The 16386-nt window shown below is 37.0% G+C and overlaps 1 protein-coding gene across 4 annotated transcripts in view; it reads right to left on the bottom strand.

The window, feature by feature from the left end:
* myripa (myosin VIIA and Rab interacting protein a) overlaps positions 1-16386 on the bottom strand; it is a 35087-nt gene continuing 18701 nt past the window's right edge. Inside the window, exons 1-16 of one of the 4 annotated variants that reach the window (XM_046852465.1) lie at positions 13417-13504; positions 12968-13189; positions 11969-12105; positions 7775-7849; positions 7596-7693; positions 6416-6496; positions 6144-6218; positions 5806-5962; positions 5039-5628; positions 3500-4858; positions 3343-3393; positions 2952-3131; positions 2644-2805; positions 784-861; positions 564-655; positions 1-427 (exon numbers count right to left, since the gene is read on the bottom strand). In XM_046852465.1, coding sequence (XP_046708421.1) covers positions 424-427; positions 564-655; positions 784-861; positions 2644-2805; positions 2952-3131; positions 3343-3393; positions 3500-4858; positions 5039-5628; positions 5806-5962; positions 6144-6218; positions 6416-6496; positions 7596-7693; positions 7775-7849; positions 11969-12020 — 3054 coding nt within the window. In that variant the 5' untranslated portion in view covers positions 12021-12105; positions 12968-13189; positions 13417-13504 and the 3' untranslated portion in view covers positions 1-423. Of the gene's footprint in view, positions 428-563; positions 656-783; positions 862-2643; positions 2806-2951; positions 3132-3342; positions 3394-3499; positions 4859-5038; positions 5629-5805; positions 5963-6143; positions 6219-6415; positions 6497-7595; positions 7694-7774; positions 7850-11968; positions 12106-12967; positions 13190-13416; positions 13505-16386 lie in introns of those variants that run through there. The other 3 variants (XM_046852462.1, XM_046852463.1, XM_046852464.1) reach the window with 3 other exon arrangements.

Raw genomic sequence — 16386 nt, 5'->3', positions numbered from 1 at the left:
GTTTCATTTCTATAGTATTGTGCCTTTGGAAAATATACTAAAATGGTTCCTGAAATGTGAGGGGTGGGGGTGTACTCACTTTTGTAAGACACTGTAAAAGATGGTAATTTGTATACATGCATAGTGAATAAATAACCCACAGTAATATAGAATTATACACATATTGTGGAATTGTGAGCTTTTCTTTACTTTTTTATTTTGTTTCAGGTTTTTCCTTTTAGATTTATATTAGATCACATGTACATTGGTTCAAAATAATGGTGTACACATTGTGGAGTATTTCCCAGTCTTCTAGTGATCAGAATCAGTTTTACAGTGCAGTGATTTTAGTTACGGTAAACAGGAAAGGCTGTTTGGCACTGTAGTTCACTGATTAAAGGCACATGTGATGTTTTTCTGAGCTCTGGCCCTCATTCTGTCTTTTTACCTAAAAATAGACAGATGAGAAAAAATAAATGTCATTAACAGATGCTGATTATTCCTTATTTTTGGTTTTTTTAGTTTCTGCATGTTGTGCAGTTAAAAAAAAAGGATTCTGAAATTAATCAGACATGATATAGTACCCGTGGAACAGTTTGATGCTTCGGCTGTTACCTTGCACTGGAGGTGCTGGCAGGCGTCGGCGGTGCTGGCGAGATGAATCTATGGTTTGTGGCTGCAATAAATGTGATATATATTTCAATTGGGTATGTGTGTGGGTGTGCGAACATGAACAGTGTTCCTGCCGCACAAATGTGTCAAATGACTGAGAACACAAGTATGGTACTTTGTTATGTTTCTGACCTTGGCAAAGCGTGTCTGTGGCGCAACATTAAGGCCAGCATTTTTCAGAGCTGCAATTCGTGCTGCAATGTCTGACACCTGAAGAAAAAGGTCCACTTAGTATAATTTTGTGTTAATACTGCAAATCTACCCTGCCTGGGATATAAGCTCAAACAAAAAGGCTTACATGTGCATGCAGTGGTCTCGTAGAGGGTACCAACACTGTTTTTTTTTTTTTTAAGGTTAATACTATTAAATAATAATAATTTGAAATATTAGTGTTAACCCACCTGTTTCTGCTACATTCACACATTGTGCACAGAAGGTACTCAGACCCTTTAAATTCTTGTATTTCTTGTGTTTTATATATACTTTTTGGGCCATTAATCTACACATAATAATCAATTATGACATGGGGAACACATGATTGGTGCATGCTTGTGCATCCTAATACATCATGTTTGCTTTGATTATCTTGAGATGGTTCCAGAATACTGTAGTCCATCTGTGGCTAATTAAATCAATAGGGTATTTAGAAATGCTTGCATCTGTGTGTATCTAATCCCATAATTCACTATTCATATCTGTCCAAAAATCTAATCTTTTGTGACATTGATTTGGTCAAGTATATAAAAATCCTTTCTAAACAGTTCTAAAGAGTGGTCCCAGGAGTACACTGGGCTCCATCATTGTAAATTGGAAGATGTTTGGAATCACAAGCACGTTTCATATAGAGGAGATCCTCAAGCCGATATTAGTAACATGCCTTGTTCAGGGAAGTTACCAAGAACCCAGTGGCCACAATAAGAGAGTTAATGAAGCCCTCCTTTACAGAGATAGCAGTCACTGGTCCAGTTGTCTGGTCTACTGACGCAAAAATATAAATTTTTTTACTCATCTTCACAGCTGCTCATCTGACAAAAAAAATAGGAAATGCTAATCAACTAGCTAATACTGTCTCTATGGTGAAGCATTGTGGTGGCAGCATCATACAATTGCGATACATCTCATTTGCATTTATAGTGAGATTGGGCATAATTGAAGGAAAGATAAATGGAGCTAAATATAGACATTTCTTTCTGCTATCTGCAAACAACCTTAAACTGGAGTGATGTTTGAGCTTTTACAGCAATAGCCCTAACGAGTCCAAACCCAATAGAACATCTGAGCCGAGATGTTCTAAGGTTGGAGAGATGTTCTTAAGATGTTCTAAAAGTAGTTGTGTTTTCACAAAATGTTCACAGATGGTAGTCATTCAAATTGATGCAGCTTAAGAGGATCTGAAAGGAAGAATGGAATAAATTGCCCAAATACAGACGTTACAACTTGTTGAAGTGTTGCCCTAAGTGTTTCTATACATTGTGTTATAACAAAAGGAAGAATATATTTTAATTTGTAAACGTTCTACTACAGATTTAAACTTTTTCCTTATAAAACATTGTATACATCAATGGCCAAAAAGTCAGTGTAATCCATATTACATTGAATCAAAAATAAAATAAAATAGTACAAAAAAGCGAAGGGGACTGAATTTTTGTCGTACCCATTAGTGCTGTGTGATGAAATGTCTTTGATGTATAAAGAATGTAAGTTGGATATTTTAAAAAGATAAAAGATCTAGCAGCTGGGAAGCTAATAGGAATATTATGTTTAAAACTTGGCAGAAAAGGGTGATTTACCTCGAGTGTGTGTTCTTTTCGTTAGAGCATAACAATGTATTGTCATAACAACATTAAGATAAACAATAGTAACATAATAATGATAAAAAAATAATAGTGACTGTTTCACTGACTACACTACAAGTTTACAAGTTGCATTATGTGTTTCAGCTAGTGTTCCAGCAGAAGCAGTGTGATGGAACAATATTGAGGCATAACATACCTGGAGCTCAGACTGTTGTACTTGAGCGGCAGCTGAGGCTACCTGTTCCTCCAGCTGAGATAGTTCTTCCTCTGTAGTTTCTCCGCTGATGCTGCGTGCACACATTTCCAGATCTCCTAGCTCGGCCTCCAGTCCAAAAACAGCACTAGCAGCCACATATACCTGATATAGAAAAAGATTAAATTCTGTGCACAGATTTTGAAAAGTAATAATATAGGGAACAGTGTAGACTGTATTCATGAAGACAATTTCTGTGCATTAGCTAAAAGCTAATACTGTAGGAGACAGTGTGCTAGCTTGGTTCCTACATTTTCCTCTAGTCTGCAAAGCTGCTCATCTATTCTCTTGCTCTGAAGGGGAGGCAGAACAGGTCGATCGCAGGACTCTGAAGGGCTGAGACCCATGGCACCCTGGATAAGATCTTCAGTGGCATTGAGGACCTTCAGTACCTCGGTGGTGATGCTGCGCAGAGATGCAGCTGAATACTTCTACAACACACAACAACAACTACATTGATGGGAATGACAGAAATGTCTAGTAAAATTAAAGAAAATGAGAGTAGTTAAGGTTTAAAAAGAAAGATAGGAGGATAGCAAAATAAATAAAGCTGTTTGCTGCTTCTAGCATTGTATATTACCATATTTTGTTTAAATAGAAATCTGTAATAAAAGGCATTCCATTACAATTCAGAGGAATCACCTGTTGTAACAGAGTGAAGACACACTGAAGGTCTTTTTCTAAGCGCACATCCTAACAGTCAGCCAGAAGAACAGGTAAAAAGAAAAGTAAGAAAAAGCAGATTTTCTGTTTACAAACAATACATAAGCAAGCCAGTGTAAAACATCGTACATCTTACCTTGCAGATTTCCTCTGGTGTGAGAAACTCTTCTTGGCTAGAAGGAGTGCAGCCCAGAACATCTTTGAGTGTGTGGTCATTACATGGATCTGCTTCTGCTACACAACTATGTTCATCTGATTTCTCAACTAAGCTTTCTCTGCTCTGATTTTCCATATCACTCACTTGTGTTTCTTCATCCCTGTTCATTCTCTCATTACAAAATCCTGTTACATTATCTGATGTCATCTGATTTTGTTCATACTGTGTTTCCACAATTTTCTCCTTTGTCAATTCTTCAGTACAGTCACATATGTTGTATGCTGTACTGCACATATGTTCTTTTGTTTCCTCTTCCATAATATTCAAACCCTTATCTACATTTTTAATCATTATCTCATATGCCAAGTCATCTCCTGCCTCAACAAAATCATTATCCTGAGTGTATGTTAGTCTCTGTTTCTCTGTGTTGATTCTTTTTATACTTTCTACAATCTCTACACTGTCTTTTTCAATTTCAGCGGCATGTTCACCGTCTTTTTTCAGCTTCCTGCTCTCTTGACTTTCTGTGTTTTCACCTTCTTCACAGCTCTCCACAGGTGTCTCTCTTTGACTGTCTATCTCCAAAAGACTTTGGGCCTCTGTTTCTATATGTGCCTCATTCTTTACACTGTGTTGTTTTTTTATAGTTTCAGACTCACTATAATCTCTTCCTCGGTTCTCCGAACCGTCTTTTAGTCCCTGCTCAACGTTCCTCTCAACCTGGAGTCTCTCAGTCATATCATTTTCTTTGTCTTCACTATTATTAATCTTCTCCTCTGAGTCTGTGATATTAGTGCTATTTAATTCAACTGAAGTGTGCTTTTCCAATGTCTTTTGCAATACTTCATTGTGCAAATTATCATTCATATTTGTGCTCAGGTTTTCTAAATCGCTCAATGTTTTGTTCTTTATCTCATTGTCTTCTACATCTGGTAGTCTGTTGTCTGCTATTTCATCTTCACATCCCTTAATCTCTTCCTGGTCTACATCTATCTCCATATTACACATGGCTTCCCTTATTCTATTATTCTTTCCATTCTCTCTCCCTTCATGTCTGTCATCTGCAGGCTCTTCTACTCTATTACTGACTTGACTGGCCAGTTCTCTCAGTTTGGATTTTAGATGCTGATCTGAAGCAGCATTCAGAACATGATGGCCAGTATTGCGGCCTTCTACATCGGTTGTAAATGCATCAGGAGTCAAGTCCCCAGATTTCGAAATGTCTGGAGTCACAGAGTCTGGTGTGTCTGCATTTAGAGTCTCATCACTCGGCATTTCGGAGATACTTTGCCTCTGGCATTTCAACAGATAATTCAGTAGCTTCCTGCCATAGTCCCGCTGCAAAAAAATATATAAATTATTACTATAAACATATTGATATTGATTATATTGATATATCAATATATTGATATTGATAAAATATTGATATTTTATATAAAAACATAAAATAAAAATATATAAAAATACATCTTTACAAGCAGCTCAATCATATGTAAGTATCTTATATGTTTTTCTCACAGGTTCAGATAAGGATTGCATTTCCCCACTGCACACTTTCAAGACCTTCCCCTCTGTAACCACACGCTTATTTTTCCTCCTTCTTCGTGTCCTCTTGACCCTGTAGTCTTCTAAACCATCCTCACTACTTTCTCCAGCTTCAGGGTTTGCGGTAATACCCATAGCACAGTGACATTGGCAAGAGGACAGGTGCCTGTCCTCCAATGAAACCTTTCTCTTCAGGAGAGGAAAAAATGGTTTATAAATTTGGGCCACAGGGCTGGTCTGATCACTGTCACTTTGGGGTTGATTAACAGAATTGTTTGTGGGTAATTGTATAGGTAGGCATGAGCTGGTGGCATTATGGTCATTTAACAGGTTGCTGGAGGACAGTCTGTTGTGAATCTCCACCCTAGCAGCTTCCCAGGCAACGTCAGAGTCTGACTCAGTATCATAGGCCATTTCGTCATAGGCTGAGATCACACCAGATTCCTTCTCCAGGCCGCTAAACATCAGGTTCTCTCGCTTGGTCGGCAGGCTTAGCCGAGCTGTTTGGGTACTCTGCAGAGCAAACCAGTTCCCATCTGGACTTTGTAGCATAGATGATGCACCTTTAGTCACACACATGGTCAAGGACAAAACAACAAATGGTTACATATTTCAAATATATGCAAAGCATTAGATTTACACAAAGACAAAGCCATTATGTATAAAAAAAAGTAACAATCATACAATACAATGCACTACAGGTATACTGATATCTACAGCTCAGTTATGGAAACACGTACAGGAGTTTTCCATCCAGTCTTTATTCTGATTCCAGTTAGCAACAGCAGGACTTTCATCCCTTTTCAGCCCGTGTGTGCACAGCATGGAACTCTGCTCAGCATTGTCATGCTGGGCCAGTATTTCATTAGTGAGAAGTGAGAAGGCTGATTGGCACATCTGGGAAGAAAGGAAAAGAGAGGCCAGTTAAGAAAACAGGACACAGGCAGTGAAACAAGTCACAATGACAATTTTCTCTTCTCACTTAGTCATTAGTCCTTTAACAAATCTATGTGTGTTTATGAGAAAGCAGAGACCTTGAGAGACAAGTTTACCCTGGTTGCAAAAAAGGAGAACTCACATTACTGTTCGGATCAGGTGTCTCCAAATTACACTCTGTATGCATTTCGGATAGATCTCTCTTCCTGCAGATAATCTGAGGTATATGACAAGGTTTTCAGATTCACTTTTCAAAATAAAGTGTCATTTTTAATGGTTTGTCAGAATATCTCTAAAGACACACAAAACATTTTAATCCATGGAACAGACAAAAGGGGCATTGAAAACATTGAGAACTGTAGAATAGATACAGAACCCAAAAAATTATTTGTAGCATTTTTTCTCGTTACTTACTGTCTGAACAATCATGGTGGTGAGCTCTTCAATCAGCTCCCCTTTGTTGTCCCGTAAGTAAGAAGCCTCTTTCAGCTTCTCCTTTGGAAAATAAAAGGTACAATAAACTTCAGTACTGTCATACTTTCTTATTAATGTCATACTCCAGCTCAAAAGCTAGAGACGACAAATCTCAAAACAGGCAGAAAGCATGATATACTATATAGACAAACCACTAAAACCAACAAACAACTACCAAAGTTTGTAGACATCTGATCATAAGGTTCATATTTACTCTTTTAACATTCCATTCCACATTTCAGTTCTATTTGCTAATAATAATTTTCACAACTCTTCTTGGAAGTTCTACTAGATTTTGGAATGTGCTTGTGGAGATTTGTGCACATTCAACCATAAGGGCATTAGTAAAGTCAGGTACTAATGTAGGTTAGGGAGGCCTGGGGTGCAGTCATCGTTCCAATTTATCCCAAATGTGTTAAGTAAGGTTGAGGTCAGATCTCTTCCACTCCAATCCGTGTAATCCATATCATAGAGCATATCATAGAGCATGCTTTTGTACACACGCATTCTTATGCTGGAACAGGTATGGTTCTTCTAGTTTAAGTAAAGTGAAAAGTTAAGGCTACTACAGTACATCCCAAGACATCCTATGCAATTGTGTCCCTCCAAGTTTGTGGTAACAGATTGGGAAAGAACTATCGGCTCGCTCATCAGGGACAAACTTACACATAAAGAACATCTTATTCATTCTTTATCACCGCATTATCTGTGTAAAGCTGCTTTGAGACAATGTTCATTGTTAAATGCGCTATACAAATAAAAATGAATTGAATTGAAGAATCGCATATGGCTGGAAAAGTCTGGTGTCCCAATACCTTTGTCCAAATAGTGTATGTGCTTTAAAATAAAATAAAGAAAAATGTTTTTGGTCAAAAAAGCAATTGCTTTGTCTAACATTGTTTAAGGGCAACTCTCACACTATTACCAAACCACAACTCAGCAGAACAGCTCTATTTAATTAAAAATCCCCAGGGGACTAAAGAATAAAGACCATTCTAAGACAATAAATCATGGCCTTCTTTCTCTCTCTCTCTCTCTCTCTCTCTCTCTCTCTCTCTTTTTCTCTCTATTATCTAGTCTTGTGATACTTATTCAGTACTGTATGCAACATCAATGGTACCTGATTGCCTGTTTGTTTCTCTGCCTTGGCAATAGCCTCATCTATAGCCTCTTTTGCCACACGCAGTGCCACACTGATACTCTCTGCCATGCTCCGCTCTGCAATGAAACACAAAATGCTGCAGTCTCAAAACCACATGGGGGTGTGTGTTTAAATTCAACCCTTTTTTTGTCACTTACCTTCAATATGCTTGTAGAATGTGGAGTCACTCTCATAAACACTGTCATCTGTGCTTTCAGAATATATACTTCCTTCTGTGAAAAAACACCATTACATCATTTAAACGATGCTGCATTTATTTAGCAAAACACAGTTTTATATGAAGTTTTAGTCAAATTAAAAGACTGTAATTCCTTTAAAGCCGCATGCCCTCTTGTGTACAGATTTTATAGGTTTTCCACTGACAAATTTATTACTGCTGCTCGGTTTAAGACTACACCTACTAAAATCTTTCATAACCATCTTTTTCTGTCTTTTAGTGTTTCCTTATCAATAGTGAAAAATGCAATACAATAAAACTTACATTCCAAAATAATTTTTTTTATATTCAAGATAAACATCATAATAAATTTAGAGCAGGTTCTAACAGAAGGTCTCTAAAATCAGCAATGTCATACATCTGTTTTGTCCTTTTGCTTTTACTTCACTATAAAGCAAAGATAATATTACATAGGGAAGATAAGTGTCAGTACTTCTGTTGCATCTGCTGCAAACAGTGCATCTGTTTCCAAAAATGTAAAACAGTTGAAAAGCTGCAGATGGCATATCTAAATTCTCTGCATAGACAGAAAGCAAGATACACTGTATGGACAAAAAGCTATGGACACCTCATAATAAGATTTATATGTGCTTTTTGAACATCCCATCCTTTTGTACCCATTTGCTATTATAATAAACTCCATAATTCTGGGAAGTTATTCCACTAGACTTTAGAGAATGGTTGTGGAGATTCATGCTCATTCAGCCACAAGGGCTTTAGTTAGGTCAGGTACTGTTGCACAGTAGGATGAGGAGGCCTGGGGTACAGCATGCGTTTTAATTAATCAGAAAGGTGCTCAGTAGGGTTGCGCTCAGATTTCTATAGCAGGCCACCTGAAATTTTCCACTCTAAACTATGCTAGCCATATTATCCAAAGCTTGATTTATGCACAGGGGCATTATGATGCTGGAAACAGGTTTTGGCCTAGTTCAAGTGAAGGGGAAAATATTTATGCTACTGCATTTAAACCACATGCAAACCACATATTTGAATATATTTGTCTTTGAATTACATAGTGGGAAGATCCACATATTGATGAAAAAAAATCATCGTTGTCCTAATGAGTTTGTCTGTATAGTATAAATATTTAAAGCCTGTGAAAATTATCTTTGGGTCAATAAACTATTGCTTCAGCATTTATTTTTTCAAAAGCAACCCTCACACTATTACCAAACCACCATAACTAAAACTAGAATAGAACAGCTCTATTAGATATTTGGAATAAACTATTACATGGGAAATAATATTACATGGGAAAAATAAGCCCACAAGTCTAACCCTAACTGCCACACTCACAAATAACATCATGGCATCTTCAATAATTTCAGCTGTTACACTATATTAGAGGGACTGCGCATATGGTATGTTTTGGAGACAAGTTGAGGGAGGCTCGATTGAGGGGGTATATCGGTAGGAAAATGCTCAGGATGGAGCTGCCAGGAAGGAGGAAATGAGGAAGACCAAGGAGGAGGTTTATGGATGTGGTGAGGGAAGACATGCAGGTAGTTGGTTTAAAAGAGGCAGATGTAGAGGACAGGGGGGTATGGAGACGGATGATCCGCTGTGGTGACCCCTAATGGAAGAAGCCGAAAGAAGAAGAAGAAAACACTGAATTTTGTGTTAGATGGCCACAGGCAGAGCAACCATACCCAAATGCTCTGCCATCCGAAGAAAAAGACTGGATTTTTAGTCATTTTAAAAGCTTTATACAAGCTTTATACCACAGCAGTTACAAGCACAGTATGTTTGTTTAATTGTGATAATAAAAGACATTTGTTTATATAAAGCACTAATGTATATTTGAAAAAAAAAAAGTACAGAAATGAATCCTCAGCCATAATCCTACAGGAAGATGGTGAGTCATGTAGATTAAGATATGATGTTGTACAAAAAAATTTAATCTGTGGATCCATTTCATAGAAAGACTGACATCAAATGTATATATTTTTTTCATTTATTTAGTGGTTTGTTTATTTATTTATTTTGCATGTTTATCGTAATACAAGATGAATACAGTATCTCACAAAAGTTTGTAGACGCTGACATTTCAGCAACCATTTTAGTTATCTTCTATATACAGCATGCCAATCTATTCCACCAAGTCTTTATGGTGATGGCACAGGATATAACTAAATTTTAACTTTAGTTTAGTTTAGATACATTCACTTTTCTCACAGAAATGCTTTATTTTTGCCAACAAAATACAAATATTTTACCCTTTTTTAGTAACATTACAACACTAGTTTTAACTAACAATAGGTGATCTGAGGATTGTTAAGGTTGTTTACTCTATTATCTAATAATTGGTTTAATGGTAGTATTAGTAAATTAGACAGCTTTTTGATGCAATACCTCATACTGGCAGCACCATATATGTCCCCAAAGGTTTGAAAACAACTCCTAAGCTATTGATGTTCAAATGGCCTCTAATGCTGCTACCCACTGATTTGAAAGGCCTGCCCTTTACAATCCCACACATTCCTCCAGAAATAAGCCCACACAAGCATTAAGCTAATACAGCCTTCTCTACTTTACTTTAAAACTACACTGAGCGGCATTTTGTTGCCCTTTATTGTACTCATGGAGAATATCAATTCATATTTTTAAAAGACCTTTCCAGGCACATAACTTTCTAAACAAGAATTTATGGTCTCTGCAAATTTCTTATTTTCCCATTTCGAGGCAATATATTTCTCTAGAAATAAACCCACATACTCAAACATGAAAAAATAAAAGTCTTAAAAGCACCCTGTTCTATATATACTGTACACACATCTATTAGACATTTTTAAGTCCTAAAACAGTGGCCTTCAATACAAGGGATTCTTCTAACTCAGGCAAAATGAAACATAGTTAATTCAATTGTAACAAATAAGTACAAATTACTCGGTTACAGCTACTAACTCTGAAAGATAGGTTATTAACTGAAATTGCGTTTTCTGCCAATTACATACTTTAGCACACTAACCTAAACACATTCTACGCTTACTATTGCTATCTTAATATTCAGATCGCACTGAAAAAATACAGTCAGTACTAGTTTCCATATGTAAACAAGCATGTGCACAATGTAATTAAAACATGTGCACTATTCATGTAACAAAAATGAAAATGGAACCTGGGTAATTACATTATATTTATAGTCATGATTTACCCGGTTGTGCCCAGTACTTTATAGTGAGGATACAGTGAGTAAAAGGCCTGGCAAATCTACCCAAAACACTAGGTGTGACCTTTCTCCTAGACACAAGGATAATTCTCTGAAATCTCTCAAATAATTAAAAAATAAGATGGTGTAGACAAATAGAGAGGTGCAATCCCCCATATTGTACACAGTACCTTGCATAAATATTTACCTCTCCTGATATAATAATTAAATATAAATTATAAAATGGTGGGGGTAAACGCTGTATACTGTACAATGTATTTTTATTAAATACAATTATTTAACAAATTTAAATGCAAAAATACTACATAGGAATTCACCTCCAGAATTCCACTTAAAATCACATTGTTAGTTGACAAACCTCTGCATTGTTGGATAGTATTACAGTCAATCGCCATTGAGTATTTAGACAGACAAACATGACTAGATATTATTTAAACAATCTTTTAAGATTGAAGAAAAGTACCTCAGCAAACCCTGGGTTTTTATTAGATGTTGCAGAGGCATCCAACCCAAAAAGTCACATTTATGTCTCAGTGTCCCATGTCTCATTTTCAGGATTTTTTCTAGTGCTTCAGGTATCTGCTAATTGCATTATACTCAATAGTGACTTCTATCTTACATATACCATGAGGGTCAAAATGCTCAAATGTAAAAGTAAAATGACTTACTTTTGTTGCCAACTATTCTGACAATAAAGGCTGTATGTTGAGTTATATTCAGAGGACAATAAATCTGTACTGCAATATAAGCTGCACACTGACTACTCTAAAGTATATCCAACTTTCATTTCTATATTATTGTCTCTTAAAAAGATATACTACAATGGTTGCTGAAATGTGAGCGGTGTACTCACTTTTATGATACACTGTATACCAATAACTGACAGACAAGACCTCTATACAAAATAAAGAATGGCATAAACAGTAAATAACTTAAGTTCAGCACCTGTAAATTCAGCCTGGCTGCTCTGGTCTCCAACGTGCCTCCTGTAGAGCATCTTCAGCACTTTGGCACTGCCAAACCGTTTAAACCGTCTTCTCACATTACTGTAGAACCACTCCAGAGACTGTGTCTTCAGCAGTCTGCAAACACACGTATGATAAATTGGAAGTGTATAAAACAATGCATATAGTTTTTGCTGATATCTGTGCTATAGTCCAGAGGGAGCCATTCTTTCTAAAACAAACTTGTATACACTTAATCACAAAGCTCGTGCATGTCTGAATATACTACACCAACAAATGCAATACAGTTATTTAAATTTATGTTTTTAGGAGTCAGAAGACCACTTATCCCAGAGTCCCAGATCTGTTATCCTAGTTATATCAAAAAAGAGGAACAGTATTCTGCTGGCATTTTGGGGTTTTTTTTTGTTCATTTAATAATAGAACTACAGAAGACATGTTCCACAACTACAGTGCTACATTTCATCATATCATGTGGTTTATTTGATGAAAGAATAAAGATTAAAAATATACCTAAAACATTATTATATTACACACAGGTAGTACACTGTTTCTAACAATGATTGTAGTGTTAAATTTTTTTGTGTGTAATTAATTTGTTTCATGAACACATCTGAAGATAGGTGAAATGGTAATGGCTTGATAATTGTACCAAGAATGTAGTTTTCAATCAATCAAATATCCTTTGTTTTTACAAATTAAACTATATATTTGAAAACAATAATCAATAAGCATTATTTAATTTGACTGTATATTATATATTTCATTCCATAATAAGCATAAATATGCATTTGACTCACTACACATGACATTTTCTTGAAATATACATGCATATGTACATATATGTACAGAAATATACAATATAAAAGAATGACAGAACCTTTACCAAGAGAAATATCTTTGGGTTTGAGTCATGCCGTAAGCATCACTAGCTTTTTTGATCCCTTAATCAGTCTGTAATTACAGTAAAAGCACTTACCTGCTTTTCTCACAGGCGGAGCACAGCCAGCTCTTGTCAGTTTCAGAATACGAGCAGCAGCGCTTGCAGACGTTGTAGCGACAGTCCAAGCACCGGCGGCGTGGCTTTAGAAAGAAGGCAAAGGATGAGCAACAGCGGATGCAGCAACGCTCATTAAAGCCACGCTGCCGTGACAGCAGAACACATCGACTCTCCTCCTGATCCAGCTCCTGTTTCAGCTCACTGTACGGGAGAAAGGGGAAGAGAGAGAGTGTGCGTGTATGTATGTGTGTATGTGTGTGTGTGTGTGTGCGTGTATGTATGTGTGTGTGTGTGTGTGTGTGTGTGTGTGTGTGTGTGTGTGTGTGTGTGTGTGTGAGTGTGTGAGTGTGTGTGTGAGAGAGAGAGAGAGAGAGAGAGAGAGAGAGAGAGAGAGAGAGAATAAATACAGTGTGAACAAAAATACTCACAGGCAGAGATTTGTACTGGGTGATGGTCCACAAACAAAATGTCGAACTGCATTAGTGAATCAGTCATCCACCAAACAGAGCAGTAAAGCTGTTCTCCTAAACAGTACACTCATTTATCTTCTAAACTCATACACAGAATGTTGTTTATGCACTGCGTGTTTGGCACCTGCTAGAAAATTTGCCCTGTACCAGCAGGTGCAGGGCCACGGGAAACACTGCTCACACACTCTCGCCAAGGAACTCACCCCAGGTGAGGCAAAAAGAAAGAACACTACAGCTTATATTACTATGAGCAACCAGTCTGTATGCAGGAATGATATAATCTTTCTTTATATTTACAACCAAATTAAATTGAAAAAAAAAAATAATAATACGCCATATATTCTATATAGATCAACCAGAAACTTGATTGATATTTAGAACACTGCAGCCCAATGTACAACCAAGCTTAAATTCACTCATCCAAAGAAGGCTCTCCTGATTAAGGGATGAGTAAGGTCTGAAAAACCAATATGCAATAGAATAGGGTCAAGCCAGTCAATAAGGAAAACAACTAGCTAGATTTACACAATTTTCTATAATAATATACTTTGCCCAGAGCGGGAGGTAATTTCCCTCATGGCCTATAAGACCAATGTTTCATCTACATTAGGACACCATTTATGGTTAACAGCTTGGAGTTGTGTACATCACACCTGCATTCTAAAGAGTTCAGTTTACATGTATAAGGTGGAAATGCAGTGATCAGTATTTGCTTATTGCATTCAATTTGATCTCCTCTATATTTGTATTTGTTGTATATTTTTGTAAGATCTATTCAAGAATAAAACAAGAGAAACCTTGTAGAATTCTCACCTTCACAAATATATAACAGGATGAGTGTATGTAATTCAGGCTCTCAAACGGCATGACTGGAATATTTTGCCCAAAATGGGACTACATCCAAATGTTATCAATGTATACGATGACTAAGCACCTCAGCATGTCCTTGAGTGATTTTGGAATCCCTGTGCTGAACACGAAAACTACTGAGATTTGACCTTGGCTGGAGAAGATTAAGTAGGTTGTCTATATAAATTAAAATCTGGATTTACTCTGAAGCCCTCCTAGCTTGGACAGTGGGAGCTCAGTAGTTATATGACAAATAGAGGCCTTTCTTCTCAGTGTGAAGCACCCAAACTGTTAGTAGTTCACAAAATGGCTCTTTCCATCTGCTCTTAGTGACTGGTCTGAGGTAAGCTGAGGTTTGGTGGCACAAAAAGCTGTCATAAGGCCTAAAGTTTATTTACAAAAGAACCACAGTTAAAATGTAAAGTAGCAACTGGCACAATAAGAAAAGCTTTAGCAAATCTACAATACTGTAGTTCTTTTAGATTATTAACATATGCTACAGTATCAGACATGAAACTAAGCTGTAGATTGAAAGCATCAATAATAGACTACTGGAAGCATGCCTGATGCACAAAGCGTCTCCATCTGTGCAGCTAAACAACACGCACATGCTAGTGAGCAAACAACCACAGAACATTTTTTTTGTTGTATTTTTTCTAGACCGTGACACCAGAAGAAGATTCTTTACTGTTGTTTTATACCTGCTTTAGAGAAACTCACTTTGACCAGGAAAGTCACTCTCAATTAGTCTGCTCATAATCTTGTACTGCAACTTGAATCTTAATCATCTCAGTACTAATTCTGTTATGCTACTGTACATACAAAAATGAGTAAAATAAATTAAACACCAATATAAAAGTAAAAAAAAAATAATAAAAATAAAAACATGAACACTAATTAAACACTATTGTTTTTTGTAACATACTTCCATAATTAATATATCCACTTTACTGTCTACGTTTTAATTGGATATATTAGTTCTATTAATACTGGTACTGTGTTAACATGTTTTCCCTAACCACTCCTTTTTTTAATATATATTTGAGTATACTTAGATATAATGGACATAATGTTTCGTTTATAATTGCAAAGTCTCTAAACATCATGTGTGTAAAATAATGTGTGGAGTAACCTCTGAAAGTACAAGATTAGCAAAAGCAATTACAGTGGAACCCGGTTATCTCGACCTCGGTTACCTCGACAACCCTATTAAGTCGACATTTTTGAAGTGGAACCGCCAAATTCTCGCTTTTTCTAAGCATTTTTTATCGGTTATGTCGACTTTTTTTATGTCGCCGAACCCTAATATCTCGAACACAAGGGGGGAAAAATTTGCCATTTAACGTCGGTTATCTCGGTGCAGCCGCAGAAGAACTCGCGGAAGTGGCGGAAAAATCAAGGCTTACAGCTGCTACAGGTGTTGTATTGTATACTGGTGAATCTCTGCTGTTAGTTAGTGCACATATGCCTTTTGTTGTTAGATGTTATGCGATGAACGGGAGGCGAAAGCCGCGCTTGGCGGCGCGGAACGTGTAATGACCATCCAAAATCATAGAATGAACACCGGCAGGATCTGGGGGGGGAATCCGCGGTGCGCTTTGGGAAGAAAAGCGCAGCCATTGAGAGAGTGCCGGTGGGAAGGCACGTACTGGGATACGCATGCGCGATAACAACGACCGCCGTGAACCAACATATACCAACAATAACGGACAGTGAAAGTGTGGAAGTTTAAATAGGAGCTGGTGATGATGCTAAACGAGCACCATATGTGCGCGATTGGGAGCTTCAGAGAAAGCGGCCGAGAAAGCACCTGACACGCTGAAGGAGGCCGAAGGGGGCGTGGCAGGTGGATTCCTGACAGATAAACATGTACTGTATGTATTTTTATAACATGCCTTCATCAAACAAATCACGGCAACGCTGTTGTGTAAAAAAAACCTTCAAAAACACATGCATGCACATTCTCATTTATGAACGCACATCATGTACATAAAGAAATTTCAAGCACGTTAATATATTGCCGCCATATTGATTTTCGTTTATCTCGATCATCGGTTACCTCGATGCTTTTTGGCAACC

This window comes from Silurus meridionalis, chromosome 6, assembly GCF_014805685.1.
Source record: "Silurus meridionalis isolate SWU-2019-XX chromosome 6, ASM1480568v1, whole genome shotgun sequence".
Lineage (NCBI taxonomy): Eukaryota > Metazoa > Chordata > Actinopteri > Siluriformes > Siluridae > Silurus > Silurus meridionalis.
This window is presented reverse-complemented; position numbering and strand designations above follow the sequence as displayed.